Genomic DNA, 26,241 nt, shown 5'->3' with positions numbered 1-26,241 from the left:
TATATATTGTCTGTGGCTGCTTTTCCATTATCAAGGCAGAGTCAGAAGTTGAGACAGAGATGATGTGGTCTGCCAAGCCTAAAATATTTACTTCCTGACACTTTACAGGAGTTTACCAACCTACTGTCTTAGGTGAATTTTATCAAATTGAAGAATTGACAGTGAACAGTATGTGTCTAAGGACAAAAAGAAAATATGGTATTCAAATCTAGTTAGTCATTCAACAGGAAGGATTTTACTGCATTCTGTTTTACAGCAAGACCTGGATCATCCCATTTTGCTAATAGGACAATTGACAATATTTTTCATCTTTCATGATGTTTGTGCACCAAAACATGCTTGATGCAGTTCTTCAGTGGAGAAATGCTGAAGATGAGTGTGTGTATAAATGTGACTAGAAGGAAATAGATGATGTAAAAATGAATAGATTTATTACATTAATCATGTTAACTTGTTTTTATAAATCTAAAAATGAAAACATTTTGCAATTCTGGAGCAAAGGAGATGGTTCTTCAACAAAATTATGAGCAATCAGTTTCAAAAGTATTCTGTTTTGAAGATGTAAATGCAGGAAGAAAAATCAGAAACAACAGTAAACTAGAATTTAATGAAGATGCTTTTGAAGTCTGGAATCTTGATTGCATTTTGACAATGCATTTACAAGAAGAACCAGAAGCATTGATAAGCTATAATCTATTTACTATAAGCTAGATGTATTTGAAACTGGAATCGGTATTCACAAAACTGATGTGTCCCAGGTTTGTGCATAACAACTGATGAGCAGTTAGTTGCTATTTTGGGTATGTCTTCAAAGCAGGAAAATATGCAATAAAATTCGGGCTTTCATGTTTAAATTTTTATTAAAATTTCTAATAACTATCCTTTTATTCAGTAAATTATTCATAAAATTACTTAAAATTTATACAGAAATAGAAAGAGCTTATGGACCTGGATGGTAAGTGGCAACAACTGTTTTTCCTGGCACACAGAAGGGTAATTTCTTGGGTGTGATAATGTTTTTGTGGTTATGTAGGAGAATGTTCTTGTTTTTAGCAGATACATGCTGAGTTATTTACAAATGCCTACAACTTACTTTGAAATGGTTGGGAGCTGAGGGGGGGGTTGGTAACAGAGGAGGGGGCAGGAAGTAACAAATGGGACAAAATATTAGCGATTAGTGAATTTAGATGAAAGATATACTGATATTCCTGTACTATTTTTTAAAACTTTTTTGTAGGTTTAGATATTTTCAAAATAAAAACATTGAGAAAAAAATCACAGAAACAAAAATTTAATTGTCAGGTGAAAAGAACCATTCCTCCCTCTCCCCGCACAGTACACATTCCTTTTAGAGGGAAAACTTGCATTTATGCTATAAATATATATTTTTTAATTATAAGTTTAGCCTACTTCTGATTGTATTAGCCTTTTGCTGCTGAGCAGCAGAGGAATAAAATGGTGACGATAATAATATGCATTTGTTTGCCACCAGGGGTTTTTAAAGAACTTTTTATGCTTTTAGAAAATATTGCATGTAGCAATAAAATGCATAAATTATTTTCCTTGTCTATTAGGCAAGATTGCTAGGACTGTTATTCCAGTGGGCAATCCAGCTTGTGTCAATGTGCTCTGTGTTGACGATCAAGAGAATTTTCTTTAAAATTATAGGCACGTATACTGAGAACTCAAGTTTTCTGAGATTGTTTATTTTATATATGTTGTATATGCATCAAAGAAACCAGTTTTAGGTAAGTGCGCTTATTACTGATATGAATAAAATTATATTACTCTTTTATTTTTGAGCATTTCATTGTTGCTGGGAAAACATTTACTACTAGCATATTTGTATTGACTTTGAAGAGTATACCAAATATTTAAAAATTTGTGAGAAAACAGAATTTGATCTACTTGTCATTTGTGAACTTTAAAAATTCATTTGTTTTAGTTATGCCATATTACAGGAATTTAAAAAGTTTTATTACAGATAATTTTCTCTTACAGACTGATAAAGGCACATGAAAATGTTTTTTCATGTTACCATTTTTCTGTGCTTGATGTTGGTTTGATCAGATAACTCTTTCTCATATCAGTGATAATGACCTGTTTTCCAATCCCTGGTATTCAGAATCCTTGAGGGCATTCTAGTTAGTGCCCTCATTTAAAGTTTGTGTGATAAAGCATGCAGACAGTATTTTAAACAAAATGCTTGTTCACAGCTGCATGACATAAATCATTCAGTCTGCTTTTTGAAAAACAAATTATACTGTTTATTAAAAAGCTGCATCGAGTTTGGAGTTAAACAAAAGAAAACTCTGTTTAGATATTTAAAAATAGACTGATTATCCACCTTTTCATTTTGGTAAACCTATTGGACTGTACCATTTCATGTGTGAACTATGTTTGGCATTGGCACAGTATTCTGAGTCCTGAAGTAGAAATGGTGGGAGAAAAAGTAGTGGTACCTTTTAAATAAGGACATTTTAGAAAATTATTGAAGTGTGGTATCTTGAGAGACTTCTAGGTATTCAGTTTACATTTTAGTCACCACTTCCTACTAGCTGGTAGGAATTCATAGTTTTAGCTATGTTAAGAGACCCCTTGTACTACTTTAAACTCACATATTTCTTCCTATGGCTTCTTTTTTTTTTTTTTTTTTTTAATTTGGTGGCCATCCCATGCTTGATTTTATGTATGTGCATGTGGGTGTATGATTGTCATATGCATAGGCATTAAAATCATATGAGATAAATGTCGACTGAAGTCAAATTGGATAACTTTGGTGCTACATCAGAGAATTATTTTCTGTTAAGCTGTTTGTTCTGTTCGCATTCATCCTACAGAAAATGCTCAGTAGCTTCGGAAATGCTCATTGCAGAATGACAGAAAGGAATGTTACTCCGTAATAGCTTAAATTATGGCATCACAAATGTTCTGAAGACTGTGTATGAAAATCTAGTGACACCTACGTTTGTTTCCCTGGAAATTTTCTTAATGTCTGTTACCTGAGGAATCAAGTTAAAATTTTTTTCTTGGTGGTAATAATAATAATAATAATAACAGCTGATATTCATTGTCCAGTTGACTTGCCCAAGGTCAGATTCATAGTAAGTGCTAAAACAGGTATGTTTCGAAACCCCCAGAGCCCACACTTTTAACCACTGCCCTGCACTGCCAAAGCTAGCAGCATAAAATGAGGCAGGTCCTCGTAGTCAGTCCTGAAAGTCACATCAGCCTGGCAGGAGACATATAACTCGTCTTCCTCCTAAGCACCCAGAGATGAAGTGCCCAGGCATACTTCATCTTTTTGCTTTCTCCTCTTCCTCCTCCTCCTCCTCTTCCTCCTCCACCATCACTATCACCATAACCACCTCCCTCCTCTTCTTTTTTTGCTTTGTCTTTTCTTATTTTGCTTGTTCATAAAGAAATCTCCCAGAACTTTCAGTCATTAGTTTCCCTGACCATGATACATATTTTGTCAGCTACTGGTCCAGGTTTCTGCCCTCCCTAAGAAAAATGTGTTTTGTGACACTGGGCTTCCAGCAGCCTGAGTTGGTCACTTATATCACGCAAATACCACAGTGCTCTGTGAAATCTAAAACACTTAATAATTGTGTTTCATATGCACATTTTCAGTTTTCTGACATGGCAAAATGTTGAGTCACTATAGTTCTGCATACCATATGTTGAAGCATGGGCTGTGGTAGAAGGGAGGCATGAAGACTGGATGGCAGCCCGCTGAGCTGTGGAAAATACCAGTGAGCATAACCATGGTCATCCAGCATTCTCTTTCTAACCTTAATACTTTGACTTCAGTGACCCCAAGTAGAAGAACTTGTGGTTGAAGAACTGAAGGGTTCAAGGCACAAACAGTGTCAGCATGATCCTGGGTCACTAGTAGAGCTATGAAAGCCCTCATAATTTTCTTTTTATATTCATAGATATAAAATGAAGATAGAACACTAGAAAAGAATATCAGTGATCATTTGTCATCCCTTCTGTATTAGGAACTTTTCAGGATTTCTGTAATTTGAAATTTTGAGAATATGCTTGTAAATTCATTTTTTTCCATTGTTGCAGATATTTTGCATACTAGGTTATATGTTTTTATTTCTGGTTTATGCTGAAATAGCTGAGTCAGAATTTTTCAAATTTTCTCTCTGATAGGGTTATGATAATTCCTCACATGATAACACTCAGCCTCACTGAACACATTACACATACATACGCGAATACTCTAATAACCTGATTGTGTGGTCTCCTTCCCTCCCTCATAGAATGAGGAGAAGTTTTAAGATCTCACTTTACTTTCTTTGCCCCAGTTTCCATTGTTTGTCTGAATCCTGCATTTTTAAAACTATGACTACTGCTCTGCCACCCACTTCACTTTCTTTTATTCTTCCCAATCCTAGATCATTAATTTTTTAATCATCCCCAACAAAAATAATTCATTGTTTAAATACTATAGGAAGTGGAAATCTCAAGATTGTAGAAGTATATCTGCATATTCAAGGAGGAATTTTTAGCTTAAGAGAATTTAAAGTTGGGAAGGGATTACTGTTCTTGACCTAATAGGACTCCTTCATAAAATGCAGACAAAGCTAAGCCAATCAGGATGATGAAGTTTCAGGATATCACCCTACTTTGGGCCTGAGAGGATGCACTTCTTGGACTTGATAGATTTAATGAAGTGGCAACTTTCTTCAGATATGGGAACCATAGAATGTCCTAAAAATTTCACTGAAGGTTATACTTGTGCTTGAGCTACAGGAAAACCAACGGCTAGAAGACTTCAAAAGCATTATGAATGAACCTGGCCATAAGGGATACAAGCTTGTCTCTACTGACCTTGGAAGCTGGTCTCAAAGCTAGACATCTCAAGGTTTTTATTGTCCGTTCTTTAGCCTAATGATAGTTGTTGGGCCCTCATGGGCTGCACTTGAAATATTTCCTCAAACATTTGCATCTGTCTCTGAGCAGTTGCCTTGGCCTTTCTTCTGCTCATAGGAACTTCCTTAGATTGCCTCCCTTTAATCCCTAATTCATTTGGCTTTGTATTTTGACTCCTTTTTGGTATTTTTAAACGTAGTCACCTGCCTTTACACTGTTTGCCTTGTTTCTAGCCTAGCATTCCTTTAATATAGTATCAATAACAGGTGCATGAGATCTGGAGTCACATGATCTTGGTTCAAGTACTGGCTCTGCTGCTCGTGAGTCCAAACAGTTGCCTTGATCTTGCTCAAGTACTGGTTTCCTCATCTGTAAAAGGATGATAGTGATAATACTTACTTTATAACGTTGCTTTTGAGGAATTAACAAAATGATGAGTATAAAAGCATTTAACAAGAGCCTGGCACATTTTAAATGTTCAGTGCAACAAAATTTACTACTATGTACTAGTTATTGTTTTAGGCCAGTGGTTCTCAAACTTTTTACTCTCAGGACCCATTTACACTCTTAAATGTCATAAAGAAGGAACAGTTGTTTATGTGGGTTATATGTATTGCTATTCACTGTGTTTGAAATTAAAAGAGAAATTGTAAAAAATTATCAATTATTTAAAAAATCATAACAAACCCATTACTGTTATCATAAATAACATTTTATGAAAAGTAGCTATCTTTCAAAAAGTAGTGAGAAGAGTGATATTTTACATTTTTACAAACTCGTTAATGTCTGGCTTAAAAGAAAGCTGGATTTTCATATCTGCAGTCATCTATTGTAATATGTTTTGATTGGGGTATCTAAAGAAATTCTGACTCAAACAGATATGTAGTTGGAAAAGAAAGTATTTTAATAATCTTTTCAAATAGTCATGGATATTCTTCTTTGATAATACACTAAAACTTGACAGGTGGTAGTTTCTTAAAGGCCAATCGTAATGTAGACTCTGAAACCATATCAGTGAACATTTTGTACTCCGTTGCATTAAAATCCATTGGTCTATTTTGTATTTGACTAGATTTTTTACCCATGCATGATATTGTACTGTCATGCCTTTATTATTTCAAAAGTATTAGTTTGTAGAGTTAGGCAGATCTTCAAAATGTTCCATTTCATTATACAATGTACTTAAAAATCACATTCTTTAATATCACTATTAGTCTCATTGGAAAAGTCTTGAAGTATTAAAAACTGTCAAGCGCATGGTGGTAGATACAAGTTTCCCCAAATTCTCATTGTTATTTGAGACCTTAAATTTTATGACAGGCAGTAAATACTGTCAGTTATTTTTGTTGAAGTGACAAGCTCACTTTGTTCATTTTCAAGGAAATACCTATGAAATATCCAAGTCTGATTAGTCATGGTTAAGTCATTCTTTCAAGTGAAATGGTGTTTATGAAAACTGTGGCCAGTTTAGCTCCCAGCTCTAATGATCTCACATGTGCTTTCCTTCAAGACAGCCATCACACTCAGTATGCAGCAGATGCGCCTTGTGTGCACCTCCCATTTTGTCACACGGAATATTAAAAAGATGTGTACTCAAGGTCAAGTTTTAATCAAATTAATAATTTTTTAACTGCTTCATCAAGGACATTCCTAAGTGAAACTGGATTTTTTTTTAAACTATGAGTGTGTGATGCTGAAGAAAACAGTTACAACTAATACAGTTTGTTGCCACTGCTTTCTTTGGTGCTAAGGCACCAGCAGTTTTACCCACCATAGTTTTGGTACCACCAGTGCAAATGTCAATACAGTGAAAAAGGCAAATAACTTCTTAGTATTACTATGAAGGTAGTTTTGACTTTGTGGAGCTCCTTGAAAGAGTCTCAGTGACCTACAGTGTCCACCAACCACACTGAGTTGCTGTTCTAGGCATTAAGGATACAGCAGTGTGAAAAACAAAAGAATTTCTGCCCTCACCAAACTTATGTTCCAGTGGAGAGAGACAAACAAATAACATAAATTGGTGAAATTTATAATACTTTACATAGTGATACTGAGGAGGAAAAAAAAAGAATATGAAGTGTCAGAGGGTTTTGAGCTTTTTAGATAGTGTGACAGGGAAGGCCTCACTGAGTAGAGAACTTAAGTGGGTGAGGGAACAAGCCGTAGAAATACCTGGGGGGAGAATATTCCAGACTGAGGAAACAGCTAGGTGGAAGCGTGTCTCATATATCTGATGAATGACAAGGAAACCAAAAGAGGCTGAAGAAGAGTAGGTAGGAAGGAGGAGGAATAGATGGACCCAGTGAGATAAGGGGGACACATCATCTGGGGTCTTGTAGGCCAGTGCTTCTGAAAAGTCAATGTACATACACATTACTCGGTCTTGTGAAAAATGCACATTCTGATTCATAGATGGGAATTGGGTCCTACAGTTCTGCATTTCTAACAAGTTACCAGGTGATGCCAATGTTGTGGTCCTCTTTGAATTGCAGTCTTTGTAAGCTGCTGTAAATAGTTCGGCTTTTATTCTGGGTGACATGGGAAGCTATTGGAGAGAACCCAGCAGAAGAGTGACATGTTCTGACTTAGGTTTTAACATGATCAGTCATAAATATTAATGACAGTAGAGGTCTGTAATCCCTTATTCAAAACCCTTGGGACCAGGTGTGGGTGAGAATTCAGATTTTTTTCAGATTTTAGAAAGGTAATATATTTCATAGATAGAATATTTTATACTACCCCCAGCAGTGTCCAAGGCATTGCTATGTAATCACATATTAATATTTCTACAGTAGAGTGATGAAACGAATGAATAGTCATACTCAGGGGGATAAATCAAGACTAAATATTCTCAGATATGTTCAGGTGAGGTTTTTGCCACCAAATGAGTTATAAAGAGTTATAAAAATACTTTCAGGTTCAGGTCATATCAGGGTTTACTGCCAAATAAGTTGTAAAAATACTTTAACTTTTCAAGGCATTTGGATTTTATAATTGAGAAATCATGGACCTTTGTTGCTGTTATATGAGTACTTTCAGTTAGTTGTTCCTTATGTTTCCACACTGCAGGAACTTCTTTAAAACAAACAGTCCATTGCATGTTCATTTTAGGCCTTGTTGGATGTTGGTGTTGGCAAGAGACCCCACAACCACAGATCTTTCATGCCCTGGTTCTGCTCTCAAAGGAAGAAAAACAGGTACCTATCAATTTGGAGCACAAGTTCTCCTTTCCAAAGAGTTTTTGCATCTTGGCAGCCTATACTGTCATCAGTGACTCAAAGCATAGTTAATTAAACCATTCTGAGGATTTTATTATACTTTAGGACAGTTAGCATGTGCTTAGAATTATCCAGCTGTGCTCATTTGTGGTTTACACAGTATCACTTCCATATCTGACTTTGCCATCTTCCTTACAGATGTGAGCTGCCTTATTCCACATTTGGCCCTGCAGCTTGTAATCTAAAGCACACTTCTCTGTGTTCCTCCAAATCCACTTTTTTTTTTTGCTTCTTAGTGACTGAGTAGTTAGTTTTCCCAGAGAAGTTCAATTTAAAATAAATGCATTTGAAAATTATCATAAGGTGAGGAATGTTGCGATCTTTTCCCCTATCAGTTACTAGAGATGTCAAAATGTTATTAATAGGAGCTTTCTCTTTTCCTATAGAGTTTCATTTAAAGGTTAGTGTATCCTATTTTCTGAGCTCTTGTCTTCTTGATAAAGCTTGAAAACACTGACGTAAGGAAGACTTTGACACATTGCTGTTTTAATGCTTGCTGGCAAAATGACATTGTCTCTCATCACTGGGGAATTCTAACTGTGAGTCTGTGTGAAAGAATAATGCATGTTCTAATGAACACATTACACACTCCTTGGCCAAAGAATCTAACAGTAGATTCCTTTTCCAAGGGCAAGGATCCGAGTGGGTCACTGCTACAAAACTAGGTTGGAGTATGGGAAAAGCATGGGTTAGGAGTAATTTGTCCCAAAGGATGAATAACACTGAAGATAATGATAAGGAGGAAAACATTGTTTGCGATTTTTCTTTTAAGAAAAAGGAGGATATATGCTGTGTCTACTGAAAGAGGTGAGAGCATTTGAGACAACTGAGTTATAGTTTTTAGATAACTGACTAGGAAGATCCTCACTAAAAGTATACTTTTAGCTGGTTATTTTCTAGAACTAGTATTTACAAAAAGCAAAAATTCTGTATAGAATGTTCATCTGGTTACAGTTTTAATATCTGGAACTTCAAGTGCTATGGATGGTTGAAAGTCTAAAAAGTTGGGTTTGGAAAAAGTGTTCATTAGGTATAGTTTATTGTAGTAAAATATCCATAATATACGTTATATTCCTTTTAGGAAGAATTACAAGGACTTCATAAAAATTAATTTATTACATTTTAATTTTAGAGAGATGCAGAGAAGTATCAGGGTGTAGTTTATTGCCATTGTTGAGTTTCATGTATTCTGTTTTCTGGGGTAGAGGGTTTCAGAAAATGTATCATATTATTACAGATGAATTTTTCTTACCCAGCAAAATCCAAATGGGACCCAGTTGAGAATGTTGAGATGTTATTGAGAGGTATGGCAGGAGCTAAATCTCTTTTTGAAGTTCCCTTTTAAAAAGACGGTGGGTAAGTAGGTCTATCTGAGGACTTTCTGTAAATATACCAGTATGTTTGGTTGAACAGTATCAGAAATGACCAAATCCTTTAAGAAGAAAAACTCAGAGAGATATGACTTCTTATTTAGAAGAAGAAAATAGTAGGTTGGAAAATGACACCCCTCACCTTTGGGTTGAATTGAATGACCCAGTTCCTGTATATTGCTTTTTGTTTCCAAGAATATAGTGGGAAGATTTGAGTAAGCAGCAGGGCTTTGTGTAATCTGTTTGCTAGGTCAGCCAAGCTGTTTAGAGGAAACTTTGCTTAGGTTTTTAATAAAAGGCCGAGCTAGAGTTTTAAAGAGGTTTCCAAGTTGGCTTCACATTTCATTTAGGAGGCTTTGTTTGCTCAGGCTATGGGTCCGTGGTGAAGACTTGAGCAGTGCATTTGCAAAATATTCGTTTTTGGAGATCTTTGAGGATACAGGTGAACACTGTAGTTGCACAGAAGCTATTATTTCCAGGTGTTGACAGTTCTGGGTCACTATTCTCTGAAGAATTAACAAATAATTATCTTTAGTTTTAAAAAGAGTTTATTTTTGTCAGAGTTGAATCATGACACATCAGTTTTCAACTTGGGACAGTTTTAAATGACTTTGTTGCTTCTAAGAGTGAATTCAACTGACCTGAATTGGCCGTGACTTCGCAGGGTGAATTTTAATTGTCTTAGTTGAAATGACTTCTTTCCACATTTTGAAGCATTTCTGGGAAAGAACATTTTTAGTCAAGATGTGAGGTACCTAGAGACTTAGTGAGGCATATTTTTATTTGTTTTCACATGAGTTTAGAATTGTGTATGTTATGATCCTTTTAATTTTTATTGTGAATTTTGTTTTCTAAGAAACGTATTTCTTTTAGAGTGAGCAACTTTGTATTTATTGTTTATTATGTGCCAGTGTTCTTTTAAAAGATGACTTCACAGTAAAATAGAGTTTTGTGGTCATAAGCATGTGATTATTTTGGTGTGTCCAAATTTGGTACGGAAACAGAACAGCAGCAGGTGAGGATTAATCATTAATGCCTTACATTTTTGGGTTAAAGCAGTACAGGGAGTTTCTTGTTATTTGGTTCAAAGGTGAGTCTTCATTTGAAGGGAAGAAATGCTCTTTTTCTTGTCAGTAAATGTCATTCTTTTTATAGAAATCAACATTGTTAACTTTCAAACTATAGGCAATCTGAAACAAATATGCTTTAAAACATTAATTATACAGGTTTTGAGTGTTCCTGTTATTAATCTAAAACCTCATTTAAATTATGACATAGTTCTTTTTGAGAAAACCCATCATATTGTTTAAAAGTTGTAAATGCCTTTGGTTTGAGCCTAAAACAGTTTAAACTTAATACTCTAGTCTGTTCTAGAATGAACTATTTATCTTTTAAAATAAAAATTTAAGGAGGTTTAACTTCACCAGAGGAATATTGTTCTAAATCAAAGAATGCATAAGACATTAATATACAATGATACACAGAACTATATGTAATAAAAAGAATAAAATTATTTTTGTTTTCAAAGGTCAGTCATTTTTAACAATACAGGGTCAGTCATTTTTAACAATACTTCATAAAGTTTGTGGAAAAATAGAATTAAAAGATAATATGAATCTTTCCATGAACTTAATATGAATTTTTCCATGAATTTTTTGAAGTACCCTCATATCTATAGATGTATTAGATGTTAATAGAATCTAATTGGAGGGAGTATAAGGATTTATTCAATCATATAATATTTTAAATTAATCTAAAAATATCAGGACACTAGGGTATTTATACATAGCTTTAATCCTGTCAGTCAATAAGTGAACACTTTTGATTACTTCCTGGATAGCCTAATGTTGTAAATTATATCAGAGATAGTATCCTAGATATATTTTACTAGGGGCTTTTAAAGATCACTGTTCAAAGGCACAGATAAATACCTTGAAATTTTTAATATTTAAAGGAAAAATGAATGTCCTAGAAATATTAATATTTAGAGAAAAAGGCAGCACAAAAGATTATAAGCAACAATGCGTTTAACACTAAGTCTTGCTTAAAATCTGTATGTTTGAGTTTAAATAAGCAAGAAAAATAAAGTCATTTTTCATAAATATGATAGACTTTGTAATAATATGTTTAAATGATCTCCTTCCTTGTCCGTCTATGCCCATACGTACACATACACATTCATATACACATCTTTTCTTTCATTTATAAAAAATGGAAAAAAATTTGAGATTGTACTGTACATACTAATTAACTTGGTTATTATTTTCCCAGTAGTTTACTAATCTCATCTTTTTCATGTTCATGAGTTTGTTTAAATTTTTGCATCGAGTCACCAAGGAGAAGTCTCAAACAGAACCTATCTTCTTACTTAACCCCTTGCTAGGCTTGAAGCTGTCCCTTCAGCTTCCCAGGCCTTAATATGTGATTTTGAGTCCTTTACTTTCTCCCTCTTGTGAGTCTCCATCAGTTGTGCTTGCTGTGTTTTCTGGCTTTGGCATTCTTATTACCTGGCTTGTTTTTTCTGACTGTTGAGAAGTGACCTGGACTTGACTACAGTATTCCTCTCTGTTGTCATATATCTTGAGTGTTTACTTGGAAGTATGTACACAGCAGAGAAAAATGCATGGTGCATTATTTATGAATGCCTCCTGGATAGCTCAGCCCAGGTTCCCTTCAGTGCATAAGTTGCAAACTTTTCTCAGCATGTCTTTTATTTCAACCATTCTGCATTCTTTGTCATTCCTCAGGCACTGAACATTCTTGTTTCTGTGCCCTATTCGTTGTGTTCTCTCTGTTTAGTGTTGTTCTGCCTCTTATTCCAAGCCCTTTTACTTAAAAAATCATCCATCCTTCAAAGGCCTTGTTAGATAGTACCACCTCTGGTTTGTGTTTCTTGACACCATGGCCAAAAGTGATTCCTCTTCCTATCGTTCATCAGTTCAGCAAATGCTTATCAGAGACCTATTCTTGCCAGACATTTGACAAGATGATGGTTTGTAAACCTTATATTACTCTTATTATATTACTTTGTTTGTAGATAATAACCACCTTATTTCCCTTACTGCCATTGAAGGCATAAACTGTATGTACATCCTCCTTATAACTGACACCATTACTCATAAAAGGTATTTAATACATGTTTATTGAATGAATGAAAGTTTTGTAATATTTTAACATTTCTGTATGCCAGCATAACTGATATTTTTACAAAACTATCTTTTGTGTTAGATATGAAAAGTATTACTGACACTCAAAGGCAATGGAGAGAACCTTATAATGGATTTTGTGGGTATGTACTTAATTTAAATACTCATCCATATCATGCAAAGTTTATTTTAAGCATCTGTTTCTGAAGATTGTCTACTTCTCATTCTCAGTCATGCTGTAGTGGTGGACGTCTGACACGTTTGTATGCTGGGTCTGGGTGGATTTTCTGAATCAAAAAGAGATGATTAGAGCCCTTCAGACTATAGACGTTTGGTGCTTGCTGGCCCTGTGAACTTCCTGTGAACAAGGTGCTGCTCTGTGCTAAAAGAACATGATTACTTCTCTTTTCTCTTCTTAGTTAATTTCTGTATTTCTTCTATTAGATGAAATGTATCTTATCCCACTTTCCTCATTATCCTAGATATGACTGTTCGAAAGTTATTCTCAAAGTATGGCCTACAGATCCCTGTGGATCCCCAAGTGTTTTCAGAGTTGCTACAGGGTCAAAATTATTTTCGTAATAACACTAAGACATAATTTGACTTTTTTCACTCTAGTTCTCTTATAAGTGTCTAGTTGAATCTTCCAGAAGCTACATGGCATGTGATGTACCAACAGACACAGATTTGAAATTCAGCTGGCTTGTATTAGGAGACATTAAAGAGATGTACAAAATGTAAAACCAATTTTTTGTTTGAAAAATAAAGTTATTTTTCATAAAAATGTTAAAGTGCAGTGGGTTTATTATTTTTAAATGAATTAACAAAAAAACTGTTAAAATTGCCGTTTTAATTTCTGATATGGTTAATATCAATAAATATTAAAAGCTCTTTAGAATCCAGATTTCTGAGACCAAAATGTTTGGCAGCCACTGATTTGTAAGATTTAAAAATTTAAAAGAGAACAGACTTCCTAACAGATTAAAAGGTGAAGTTCTTTTCACGTAGTCAAGGTGTCTTCAAGCTGGAATATATCATAATTGATTATATCAGTTTCCAATTGTTGGACATTTAGGGTGAATCCAGTTTTTTAGCTTAAAAGTAATATTGCAGTGATATTCTTCTATATTAACATTTTTCAAAAATCTTTAATTGTTCTACAGTAGATTCCTAGAAATAGAACTGCTGGGTCAAAAGGTATACAGAAGGAATTGGCATGTATATTCAGGGCCAAATATACTCTCATTTTTTTTTTCTGTTAATCAGTGCCCCAATTAGCAGGAAATTCAATATCTTCCTCTTTAGGTGGTCTCTACCTCCAAGTTTGAATTCCGGGAGGCTTACTCAGTCCCAGAGTGGTCCCATCCTCTTGCAAATGCTAGAAAGAGAACTGCAGTAAAATAGTACACTATTTCTCTTTATCATTTTCTATCAGTGTTGAAGGCCAGCCCTGCACTGTTTGTTGATAGGTGCTTACCTGACTGTTGCTAGGATGCTGTATCTGGTTAGACCATGGCTCAGGTCACAGCAATGACCCTAACTGAAGGTCAGGATTGCAGATTTTTTTTAGTTCACTCTTTTACTTGTGTGCCAGGGAGGCTGAGGTCAGAGACACTTCATGCAGCCTTCTAAGGCTGTGCCAGAATTTGCCTTCCCTGATGAACCCAGAAGCCCTTTGTGTAACCCTAGATCACCAGTTTCAATTAATCCTTCTTCAAAGCCATTTTATTTTAGGAGTATCTCTGTCTCTTTTGCCAGTGGAACTTGGTTTGGGCTACGAATATCTTCTGTGACAGAACTCTTTAATTTTGAATCTCAGTATCAAAGATTGGGGTAATGTTTTTTTCCTTTCCAGAAGGATTTAGGGATCTGGAAAATTTGTCTCCGTGACTTTAGCAACCAATTCTGCATATCAAAAGGTTGAGGCACACTTTCTGAGGCCATTCAGCTTTCCCCTTAAAACTTCAAAGTGTTACACTCTTTTAAAAGCTTAATGTTATCACCATGCTCCCCAGAGAGATTGTGCCAGTTTACAGTCCCACCAGCAAAATTAGATTGCTAGGAGAAGACTTTTAAAACCTAAACTGTGCCCTTAAATGTCATTAATAATTACAATTGTTTTAATATTAAAAGAAACTCAAACTTTTCTTCCAATATTTCTAGGTTATTTGCTAATACTAATTTTATGTGACCACATGATTTTGATCTGTAGCATCTTGAATGATAGAATAGGTGTACATGGAAGAACAAAACAATAAAAGGGAAATAGATGACTGAAATCATAACAATAGCTTGAAGCTAATATGGTAGTACTGTGCTTTTAAATTCACTTTTGGTGAAGGCAGGAGACGGTGCTTATTTTCTAAAGTTCTCCTCAGTGCAAAGTGCTTTATGTATAACACCTGATTTAGTCCTCACAACAAACCTTTGTTGTTACGATTCCCATTTTAGATGATAGGTTATTCTATCTTATAAAGAAATTAAGATTCATAGAGGTGGTGTATTTCCTAAAGTCACAGAGCAAGTAAAGGTTGATGTTTCCCTGAGAAAGCCCTGTCTAGCATTAGGTACACAGTTCCACAGAGTTAGGACTTTGAGTATTAGCCTCTTTCTCTCTCACTTTCTTCAAAGTCAAAGTCATCTCATAGGTGCAGGCTTTGCAGAGGTCTGTGAGGAGTTAAAGCCAACTACAAAGTTTGAGGGCACAATCCCTTAAGACTTCCCTCACTTCTGACACCAATTGCATGTTGTGGGGGAGTTTCCCAAACCATCTTCAGGGCCTATAATTGGCTAGAAGGACTTAACAGAACTCACTAAACACTATTATACTCACAGTCATGGTTCATTACAGGGAAAGGATAAAGATTAAAATCAGCTGAGGGAGGAAGCACAAAGGGCATGGTCCAGGACAAATACAAAATGTGGAGCTTCTGTTGTCCTCTCTGTGTGGGGTCAAGATGTGTAGTCTTCCTCCATGTATGTGTGACAACACATATGGAATATTTCCAACCAGAGAAACTCTCCCAAGCCTCAGTGTTCAGAGCTTTTATTGGGGCTTTATTACATAGGCATGGTTCATTGATTGTCCATGTGCTTGATCAGCTGTTACTTCTGTCCTAAAACCCTATCCTAAATCTCATTGTTTCTTTATGGCTAGCCCCAGGCTCCCAGGCAAACAAAGATTATTTCTTAGGAGCCAGGGGCAAAGGCCAGACCTCTTCTGGGGCAAGGTTAAATTCTTTACTACACAGGGTCCCAGTCTGGTTGAGTGCCCGCTCCCTTCCTGGCCTCACATGGTGTCTTCCACATGGTGGATCAGGAGGGGCCTGACCACTGTAGCTTATGGTTTGGATCCTGGCAGGGAGGCTGAGACACACGTAGAATATGGATGATCGTAAAGAGACTAAATTTATGCTCTCCTCAAAACCCTGAACTGACCACATATCATACTCCTTAGGAGTGAATGACATTATAGCAACATTCATATATCATCAGTGAAGTCGTAAAATTACTTGAATGCTTACAGGCAAAATTTTCCTATTACTGAGAAAATACAGTTGAATTAATTATGATTTACTATTGAGAGAAACTTCAATATAATTAACCCCCAAAACACACACACACATACACCCCCACCCACCTAGAAGAGGAAACACACATATGTATATATCTGTAAATCACTGCATTAAGGTCATGTTTCATCCTACTTTTTATCATTACTAGGTGAGTTCCCTTGAGCTGGCAGTTTGCCTGCATAATTGCTTACTATTTACAGTCAATCTTCATTATTCATGGATTCTATATTTGCAAATTTGCTTACTCGCTAACATTTATTTGGAATCCTAAATACTTGTGGCGCTTTTGCAGTCATTTGTGAATATTCACAGAGCAGTAAAAAATTTGAGTCATATGACTTGCATGGTCCCAGCTGTGGTCAAACAAGGCAGTGCTCTGCCTTCTTGTTTCAGCTCTCATACTGTAAACAAGTATCCTTTTCATGGTCTATTTAGTGCCACAGTTTTTGCATTTTTGTGGGGGTTTTTGGTTGATAATTTTGTTGTTTAAAATGGCCCCCAAGTGTGGTGTTGTTTAAAATGGCCCCCACTGAAGTGCTGTCTGGGTTCCTAAGTGCAAGAAGACTATAATGTATCTTCTGGAGAAAATACATGCGTTAGATAAGCTTCATACAGGCATGACTTGTAGTGCTTTTGACTGGAGTTCAGTGTTAATAAATCAATAGTATATACTCAATAAGGTGTCGTTTAAAGAGAAACACACATAAAACAAGATTATGTGCTGATTGGCTGATAAAAATGTTGGGACCAGAGGCACACAGGAACCTAACCCTGTGTTTCCCCTAGGAGCAATTATTCAGTATTTGCTCCTAGATTTGTTTTTGAGGTGACTTTATAGAACATAACTACTGCAAGTAATGAGAATCAAATGTATTTGCTGCATTGCTTCATTCATTATTTATTCTTGTTCTTTCTTTGTTCTTTAAGCAAACATATTTGAACATTTCTACTGGGCACCAAGCAGTTTCCATGTGACTTAGAATTTCCCTTTTATTTTCTTATGCCCATTATTAGTAGTCTTGCTATAGTCTTCTGACTCAAACTGTTTGTGTGGTTTATGATAACACACTGTAAATGAAGTGTGAGATTGCATTTTAAAGGTTGGAAATAGGGGGCTGAATGTTTTGAGACGATGACCATTTTATTTGGGCTACAGATTCAGCCTTCTCAATCATCTTTCCAAGAATTTCTTGCCTCCTTGGAAGACCAAGATTTTTAGGATCAGATTCCCTAATGGATGCCAGCAGAGCCAGGTGATGTGGCTGGCCATGCCTTTCACCATAATAGAATAATAATGATAATTGTGTCTGCCGATTTGGCTACATTGTCTTGCAGGCAGAGCTTTTGGCTGACAAAATTATTCATTAGCTATGCTTTGCTCATGAGAAGCCAGACCACACTGGTCCCTCTCCTCCTTTCTCTAATTACTCCATCTCCCTCATGAGCTTGTATTTCTATCTCTTTCCATGGTCTCCTCACACTGTCACCCACATCCACACTCAAGCAGGGTGAGGGGAAATGGACTTGAGAGCAGATGTGCAGATGTTCACCTCATGTTCTTTGTGGTTCCCTAGATACACTCTCTTCCATTAAAGTGTTTCTCATTTCCTGGTTTTGATTGTCCAGGATGTATGAGGACTAAGGTCTGTACCTTGCTGCTCTTCTCTCCTTGTGTTAGTAAAACCAGTTACACTAGAATCCCCCCAAATGTAATTGGGGAAATATAGAAATACTCAACGTTTCTGGGATTAAAATTGTTGTGTGATCAATTTGACTGAAAAAGAAAAATTCCAGTGATTACAGAGATCTTTCAGTGAAATAATCACTGAGCCCAAAGTAACAAAGACTTTATTGACCGTAAGAACTGAGTGCCAGCAGTAAAAATTAATCTTGATGTTTTTATGTGATTAGCAGTTGGATAAATACAGTAACTATCTTTGAACATCTTTGTAAAACTGTACTCCAAGAAAGTAAGGACCAAGACTCAAAAACCTTTGAAAGCCCGTTAGTGCCTACCATAATGCCTAGGACAAATAGACATCCACAAATATATGTTAAATGGATTAATCATGAGAATATCTTATTTAAAATGTAAGTATTCAGTAATGTTAATTTGATGTTTATTTTTTCAGATACCGATGAATATAGACCTCCTGTTTGGAAATCTTACTGTAAGTATACAAATAAATTTAATTGTGTGTTATAGTGCTTTATAAGTAAAATAAAAATATTGGGATCATTAGATATAAAGATTCATTCCATTTTGTACCCATTATTGAAAAATTAATTCACAACAAGTTTTGGGAATAATCATAGAAGTAATTGTGGCAAAATGAGTGTTTCTACAAAGTCTGTAAATAAATGGTTTGTATGTCTGGAATGCATCTCATCCCACTGAGCTTGCATGAATTTCATGTAGTAGAACTTAAGACCACTTGTTAAGAATGGCTGATAAAACTAACGCAAGGAGAAGCTAACAAGAATTCAAGCAGTCTAATTATTCTCAGAATCTGACTCTTTATATGGAAAAAGGAAAATATCAGGAGGCTATCTTGGTAGAAAAAAATGGGTGAAAAGAAGCAAAAAAAAAGTGGTCTTTTTTTTTTAATAACTGCTTTCCCCGAATATAACAGAGGAGCATTTGATTTCTATATTGATCTTTAAAATTTGCATTAGAATAAATATTTCTTCAAAAGAGTCTAGGTTCCTAGTCCTTTATTTTTCCTTCCTTGTTCCCTAGAGAATATTATTTCAAGTAAAAGGCATTTCAGATTTTTTAACAGTAGAAATAGGGGTAATATAATCAGAGTAATTTTTAAAAATCTATGAATGTACTGTTGTGGAAACAGTACCGTACATTTTTTGTTTGTTATCAATAGAGTCAAATAAGCAACCTGAGAAACCTGTACTTTAAATATAGATTACTAACATCTTTATAAATGTTGAGAATTATTCTAAATTTTAATGTTTTTAAATTGCTGAAATTTGCTACCCGAAGGAGCAGCAATTCAGATTCTCATTGGTTTTATGTTCCCAGAACAACAGGTAGTTTTATTTTAATAGAATGCCACTTTGGGCTAATTATAATAAGTAAAATATGAACATTCTCTAAAAGTATTACTGTAGATCCTTCCCTGTCCCCCCCACTGGTCTTTTTTTTTTTTTTCTTTTTTTCTGGGAAGGATAGTTCTAAGAATGTGTAAAAATGATTAATGTTCTTTACCTCCTAAAGATTTGGCTTATAATCTCATCGTCTGGAAGCCTATTTAAAATTCTTCTCTCTATTTCTGGTTTTTAGTTTGTCTTTGTCCTCTTTGCTCCGACTTGTGCCCTGAACATTTTTAATGTAAGAACATTTATGAAGCCTCAGACTATTACTGAGTTTGTGGTGACTTTTCCCCCAAAGAGTATTAGTAAATGAAATATATGTAATTTATATTTTGTGTATCTTCATATGTCTTACAGTAGCTACCATTCGTCTAAAAAAATGGCATATTTCTTTTTTTGGTGACAATTCTATAACTGAGTTTTATAGTTGGTGACAGTTTTTTGGTGAAAATTCTGTTTCTGAGTTTTATAATTTCCCTCAGTGACTTCAATACCTGATCTCTCTACCATCATTTCAATAGTAGAAACTCGGAGAAAATTATTAGAATGGGTTTTTATCTTCTGACCACCGAATGAAAGAACTTCTGATTTAAGGAAATTTTATTATTAAACTGTGTTAAGGCCAAGTGGAAAGGTCCCTTTTTAATTGATTATATGAATTTTTCTTATAAAATCATGATGTTAATTTTCCCAGATTTGAATATGTGCAAATTTTAACTAACAAGAAAACACATAAAAATTGCCTTCTAACAATGAATTGTTATGATAATCATATAGATTGTTATATGTATTTGTCAAAATTCTGCTTCTAGGGAAAATGATCATTAGGTTGAATCTTTTTGTTTGCTTTTTGTTTGTTTTGGCTTTGCCACTCTCAAACAATTTTATAATTTTACAGATAGCTGTAAGTGATCTCCAGTAAGGTATTTATTTATAGTACCTTAAGGAGTTCATCTACTCAGGAGTCTTTACATTTTTTATCAGGAAAAATTTTAAAAACTGACAAGCCTTTTATACCCTTATTTTTTCAAGAGAGACTGGAATTTTAAATAATTGAACTAGAGTATTAACTATGACCTTAATAATTGAGCTTAATAATTTTGTTTAATTCTGAGGCTAGACCTATATATATCTGGTTTAGAATTGATAATTGACAGTAAATTCTGCTGACAGTCTTTTGGACTGACAAACTGTAATGCATCTAGCATCTTCTCTATGATGCAACTTAAATTTAGTTATAAAAAAATTCTCAAAATGGTAATAAAATTGAAATGGATCGAGATATTTAAAAAAATCAGGTATGTCAGTCCATGGAAGGGAGATATATGCAGAATGAAAACTCTTCAAGTAGTTCTGATTGTTCACTTCTATTTTGTATTACATCTACTAAAACTTAAAGGGGACAATTTAATTTTAGTGTCAAAAGTTGCTACATGTTAGGATATGTAGGTTTTTTTCCTGACTTTGGCATGGTGCGGTCTGAACAGCTTGTCACAGTGTGATTCCGTGAGAAACTTAACTTTCACTGTGATTCTACGAGAAACTTGTTTTCCCCATGCCTTTGGACTCAATTGAGCTTATAAAAACAGTTGTAAAACCTTACAAATACAAACAAATAGGAACATAGAATTAGTGAGAAATCTTAAGTTGAGGATTCTTTTTAAACAAATAGTTTTATTGCTTTTCAATCCATATTGTTTGAATTAAACCAGAAGCCTTACATATAATAAATGAGACAAGCAAACCAGGTACGGGCTGCGAGAAAGCAGACGATGGATACCCTGTCTGTAAGGAGCAACTCAGAATTATCTCCCCTTTGGTTGTCATGTGAGACTCTGGGTCCAGTGTTGTCACATCTTCTGAGTTTTCAAGAGAAGCTGGAATTTTCTTCTGCTTTTGTTGTTGTTTAGTCTCTTAATTTTTAAAAGACAGCAAACAGAACACATATGAATCAGTTTTGCCTTCAAGATACTGATTTTTATCTCTGAGCTTGATTAACAGTGTATTATTGTGTCTAGGGCTGAGAATTTCCTTAATAAGTTTATAGGCATTGACATTTCTATGGTGATTGAAGATATGTTAAGTACTTTATCCTCTGATCTTGAATTTAGCTATTAATTTTGGCAAATTATTTCATGATTGTGCCTGTTTAAATTAAGCTGAGTTTTAATTCAAATTATCAAAAATTCCAAAGTGAGGGAGAAGGGCCTAAATTAATTAGACCATACTACTGTATAATTTTTTAGTAATTCTTTTGATAGGTGTTTCCTGAATCCAAATTTGCTCTATTTGGTTATAAGATACCCAAAGCCCCCCCATATATTATTTATTAAAAATGAGTTTTAAAGGGCTGGCCCCGTGGCTCACTCGGGAGAGTGTGGTGCTGGTAGCGCCAAGGCTGCAGGTTCGGATCCTATATAGGGATGGCCGGTGCGCTCACTGGCTGAGCGTGGTACAGACCACACCATGCCGAGGGTTGCGATCCCCGTACTGGTCAAAAAAAAGAAAATGTTTTAAAGATAGACTAACCATTGATAGCCAATCAGAAAGCATTTGCCTAAACACTCCTCTCCACCAAACAGAATAGTACCCTTTGAGGCAGTCAGAAGGGCTGAAAGAAATGAAAAAGTAAATAACCTTATGAGATTTAATGTTAAAAAAGTAAAAACCCCCAAAAACTGTACCCTTTGATGAAAACATAGGGTGAAACCTTGATCATTTTTCTATGTGGCGATACTATGATTCTTTTTTTTATAATGGCGTTTCTTAATGTTTGCTTACTGAATAGGTAAATGTTTACTGATGATAACCAGATACTATACAGTGTTTGTGCTTTGAATCAAAATCAACCTTTTACTTTCTCTAGTAATTTTTAATGTTCTTCTTGACTATCATTCAGTTCTCATAATTGGGTTTCATAAGTGACAGTACTTCACAGTGCATTTTCTTGACAAAGGAAAATATCTAATCTTTTGAGAATTACTGATCAAAGCAGAGATGTGAACTAAATTTTCACCCTATAGTTACAGTTACCAATGTGGAAGAACGGACCTGAAGAATCCTCCCATCTTACAAATTATGTTTTGGCTTCTCTTTAGGAGGATGGAGATTTACAAAGATTTTGGGTGATATATGTATGATCTCACTATCAGAGCCAGACAAGTGTGATTTCAATGTTATTTCTTCCCTTGGCCATCTCAGAATCACTTCCTTCACATCATCCTTTTAATCTGTGAAACTGTTTTCATAGGAATATGTGTCACAATGAAATATGGGTATCTAAAACTATTTTAATGTATTATCTCTCTTAGGGATTTTTGCAACCAGGAAAAAAAGGCAAAGGAATATATTTCTATCAGCAGAATGCCAAACATTACTTAGGAATTTCTTTGTTTGTTTTTTGGTTTTTAAACAATAAAGCTGTATCTTCTCGGTTCCTTTTAAATTATAACATTACCCTGATGTTGTGTCTTAGTGATGAACTCAAGATGCATCCTGGTAATCAAATATTATTATAAAGAATTTTTTGAATTAATATCAATTACTTACATATAATAGTAGCTAATCTTTATAGAGTATTTACTATGTGCCAGGGACTATTTTAAATCTTTTACTATAGTAAATTATTTAATACAGTTATCTCTGAAGTAGAAACTATTGTTATCCTCATTTTACAAATGAGGGAAACTGAGGTAAAGTATGCAGTGTTAGTGGCAGAACCCCAGTGTTCAGACTCCAAGAGGTTTGGTTCAAGAGTTCAAATTCTTAACCACAATGCTTTATATCTTTGCATAGTAATAAAGGGCAGTTTCCATGACATATATGAATGAATGTCGTCAGAGGTGGAGTCTATATGATGATATCCAGTTGAAATCTGAGGCACTTGTTATATGGCAGTTCCAGATGTCTGGATAGTTTGATATTACGTTGACAAAATGTCTAAGTATTTAACTACAGCATTAATTTAAATTCAGTTATATGTGGTTATATATGAGGGTACTTTTAGAAGTTTGTGGAAAAATAGAATTAAAAAATATGAATCTTTCCATGAACTTCTGAAATACCCTTGTATGTAGAAATAGAAAAAAAAATCTCTTCAAGATAGATAACCTTTTAAATCAAAATATTTAAACATTTTAAATCAAAAGATAAACAGGTAATCGGAGATAAACATTTTAAATCAAAAAGTCTGAAGTGAGGCTAGAAGGTGGTCATGGTAGCAGTATAATTTCCAGCGATATAATTTCAGATACCCTAAAAATTATCTGCTCTTTTGGCAAGCTTTTTCAGTATCTGAATTCTTCCTTTTTGCTCTATTTGCCTTAGTTGAATAAGTGGTGGTAACTGGCTCAGTAATTTTGTTTTTAGGGGAGATTATCTGTGAAGATAGATATTTGTAGTATAAACGGGAAAAAAACAGTGTATCTGTTATTTCTAGCCTATAAATTCTAATTTTAGTTTCAAGTTTGACACTTACTAATGTGCTTTAAAATATAAGTAATCATTATTGGTTTATATTAGAGTCAGACTTCAATATATTCACAAAGAATTAGGGACGATAAATGACCAGATGATGGAAAACAAAGCCAAATACCCAGCATTGATTTGTTATAAGGCAAAAAGATACTTGTCTGGATTGATTTTTCTGTTTGTGCTTACTCCTGGGCTTTCACTAAATTTAGTTTGGTTTAGTTTGTTGTGTTCAAATTTTAATTTACTAATAAATAGGACTGTACCAGTTTTCTTATGAACGTAAAAGCAGCCAGTTTGTTATTCCTAACATATTCATAAGTTCTACATAAGGGAAACTGACATCTTTTATTTCAACCTTTTCACAGTGTATCAGCTGCAACAAGAAGCGCCTCATCCTCGAAGGATTACCTGTACTTGTGAGGTGGGTGTAAAAAACCATTGCAATGAAATGCCTCTTGATCATCTATTTCCAAACTTTGACTTTCCTCAGAGACTTGGTTATTTGTGGGGTTAACTTTTACACTGGTTGGCATCATGTAATTGTAACTTGAATGCATTTTTCTCAGCATTCGTCTCACTTGACATAACTGCCACTTTTTTTTAATGGGCTGTTTGGAACACAGTATAGAATATGACAGCATAAATTTTAGTGATGTTAGTATTCTTTTCAGTTATTCATCCATTATTCTTTTATTTTTCATGTTTCCTTATTTTTTAAAACAAAGTTTGAAAGCATCATTTTAGGATTATTGAATTATTTTTTCCATTAAAAGAAAGATGTAAATCATGATTTAAAAAATGAACAAAATAAATGGATAGTTCAACAGAAAAAGATATGATATATGGCAGTATATAAAAAGATGTTCAACTTCATTGAGAAATGCAAGTTAAAATGCACAGAGATCATTTTTACCTTGTAGATTGTCAAAAGTGCATAAGCTTAGGGCATGCTTAGTTGAGAAACCTGTTAGGAAATAGGCGCTCTCATATATTGCTGATAGGAACATGAAAAGGTACAACTTTATGAGAATTTTGTAATATCTAACAAAACTATGCTATTTTTATGTTGCTCAATGTCTTTCTTTTTCCCCCAAGTGATAATTAAAGGCCATTTACTAAATAGGGATAAATGGTCTTCTTATAAAGAAATGACACATTATACTCAATATTATTATAATGATTAGATTTATAAATAGAGACATTGAAAGTATTTTTCAGCTGCTAATGCTAATGTTCTGCTTGCTCTTTAAGTTAAATTTCTATATAACAATTAAATAATTTGGATATCCATTTGAAATGAAAGTAAAGGATTAATCAGAGTAGATGGAGCTAACCTAAAAATACTTCTTGGAGGAAGAAAATTTCAGTCTTAGTCTTGATTAGATGATAAGTGGTTTGGAAGAACTGAAGGTTATTGGCAATAACGAGCACTAAAGATAAAGATATATTGAAATACTAGTTAATGTTCAACCTCAAATATTTAACTGAGGAATTGGATTTGAGCCACTATGTGTTTTTCTCCACTGAAATGTGGAGAGAAAGATGGAGAAGTTAATGCAATTGGTAAGTTGATAGTTCTTTAAGTAATAGTTATTAATTGCCTATAGGTGCTAAGTATTATTTTAAAAAATGGATCCAATGACTTGTCTTTAAAAAATTTTCCTACTACAGTCATAGGAATGGGAGAACTGACTCTATTAGTTTGTATGTGCACATTTCCACTTTCTTTTCTTCTAAATATAGCATTGTATCACAGATTGTAAATTCAGGGACTGAGGAATTATGCCAAACCCAAGGGGAACATGTATTTAGTGACTAGCCATGTGTGTGACCTTTCTCTTGTGGTTTACCCTTAGTTCTGGTGATGAACTCCGTGTTCTGCTCTTTCTCAGCTGAATTTCTGTTAGTACTCTTGGGACTAAGATGTGTAGAACCTTATTTTAAAACTTGAACTATCAATTATTAAATCATAAATTATTAGGGGCAGAAGAACTCTAAAATGCGAAATTTCCAAAATTAAGAAATTATGTGACAGAAAATCGAATTGTAACTAATACATTTTTTCTAATTCCAGAAAATCTTGCCAAATATAAATAATCCTTTTTATAGGGAGAAAAGTGTCCAAATCCACAGCTAAGTATTTTTTTAGAAACCAAGCAAATATTTAAAAGCTTGAAAATGATTCTTAATAATGCTGTTACATGATGCGGTAGTATCTTATGGGAGTATTAATTCTGAAGTTAGCACATAAAGTGAAAGTCTTATATAGTCACAATTACCTTTGGAAGTCCCTTATCACCCGTGAAATAACATATGTTTTTGTTTTGACAACTCTGTCATTATAGATATATATAAATATATAATTTATTCAGTGAGATACAGAATACAATAAATGTAAATATGG

General features: G+C 34.4%; 1 protein-coding gene across 1 annotated transcript in view; it reads left to right on the top strand.

The window, feature by feature from the left end:
* The window catches only part of CHN1 (chimerin 1), a 179,700-nt gene that overhangs the window by 23,956 nt on the left and 129,503 nt on the right, over nucleotides 1–26,241 (top strand). Inside the window, exons 2-3 of the mRNA XM_063095144.1 lie at nucleotides 18,389–18,427; nucleotides 24,203–24,258. Coding sequence (XP_062951214.1) covers nucleotides 18,389–18,427; nucleotides 24,203–24,258 — 95 coding nt within the window. The remainder of the gene's footprint in view (nucleotides 1–18,388; nucleotides 18,428–24,202; nucleotides 24,259–26,241) is intronic.

Source organism: Cynocephalus volans, chromosome 1 (genome assembly GCF_027409185.1).
Source record: "Cynocephalus volans isolate mCynVol1 chromosome 1, mCynVol1.pri, whole genome shotgun sequence".
NCBI classification, from domain to species: Eukaryota; Metazoa; Chordata; class Mammalia; order Dermoptera; family Cynocephalidae; genus Cynocephalus; species Cynocephalus volans.
This window is presented reverse-complemented; position numbering and strand designations above follow the sequence as displayed.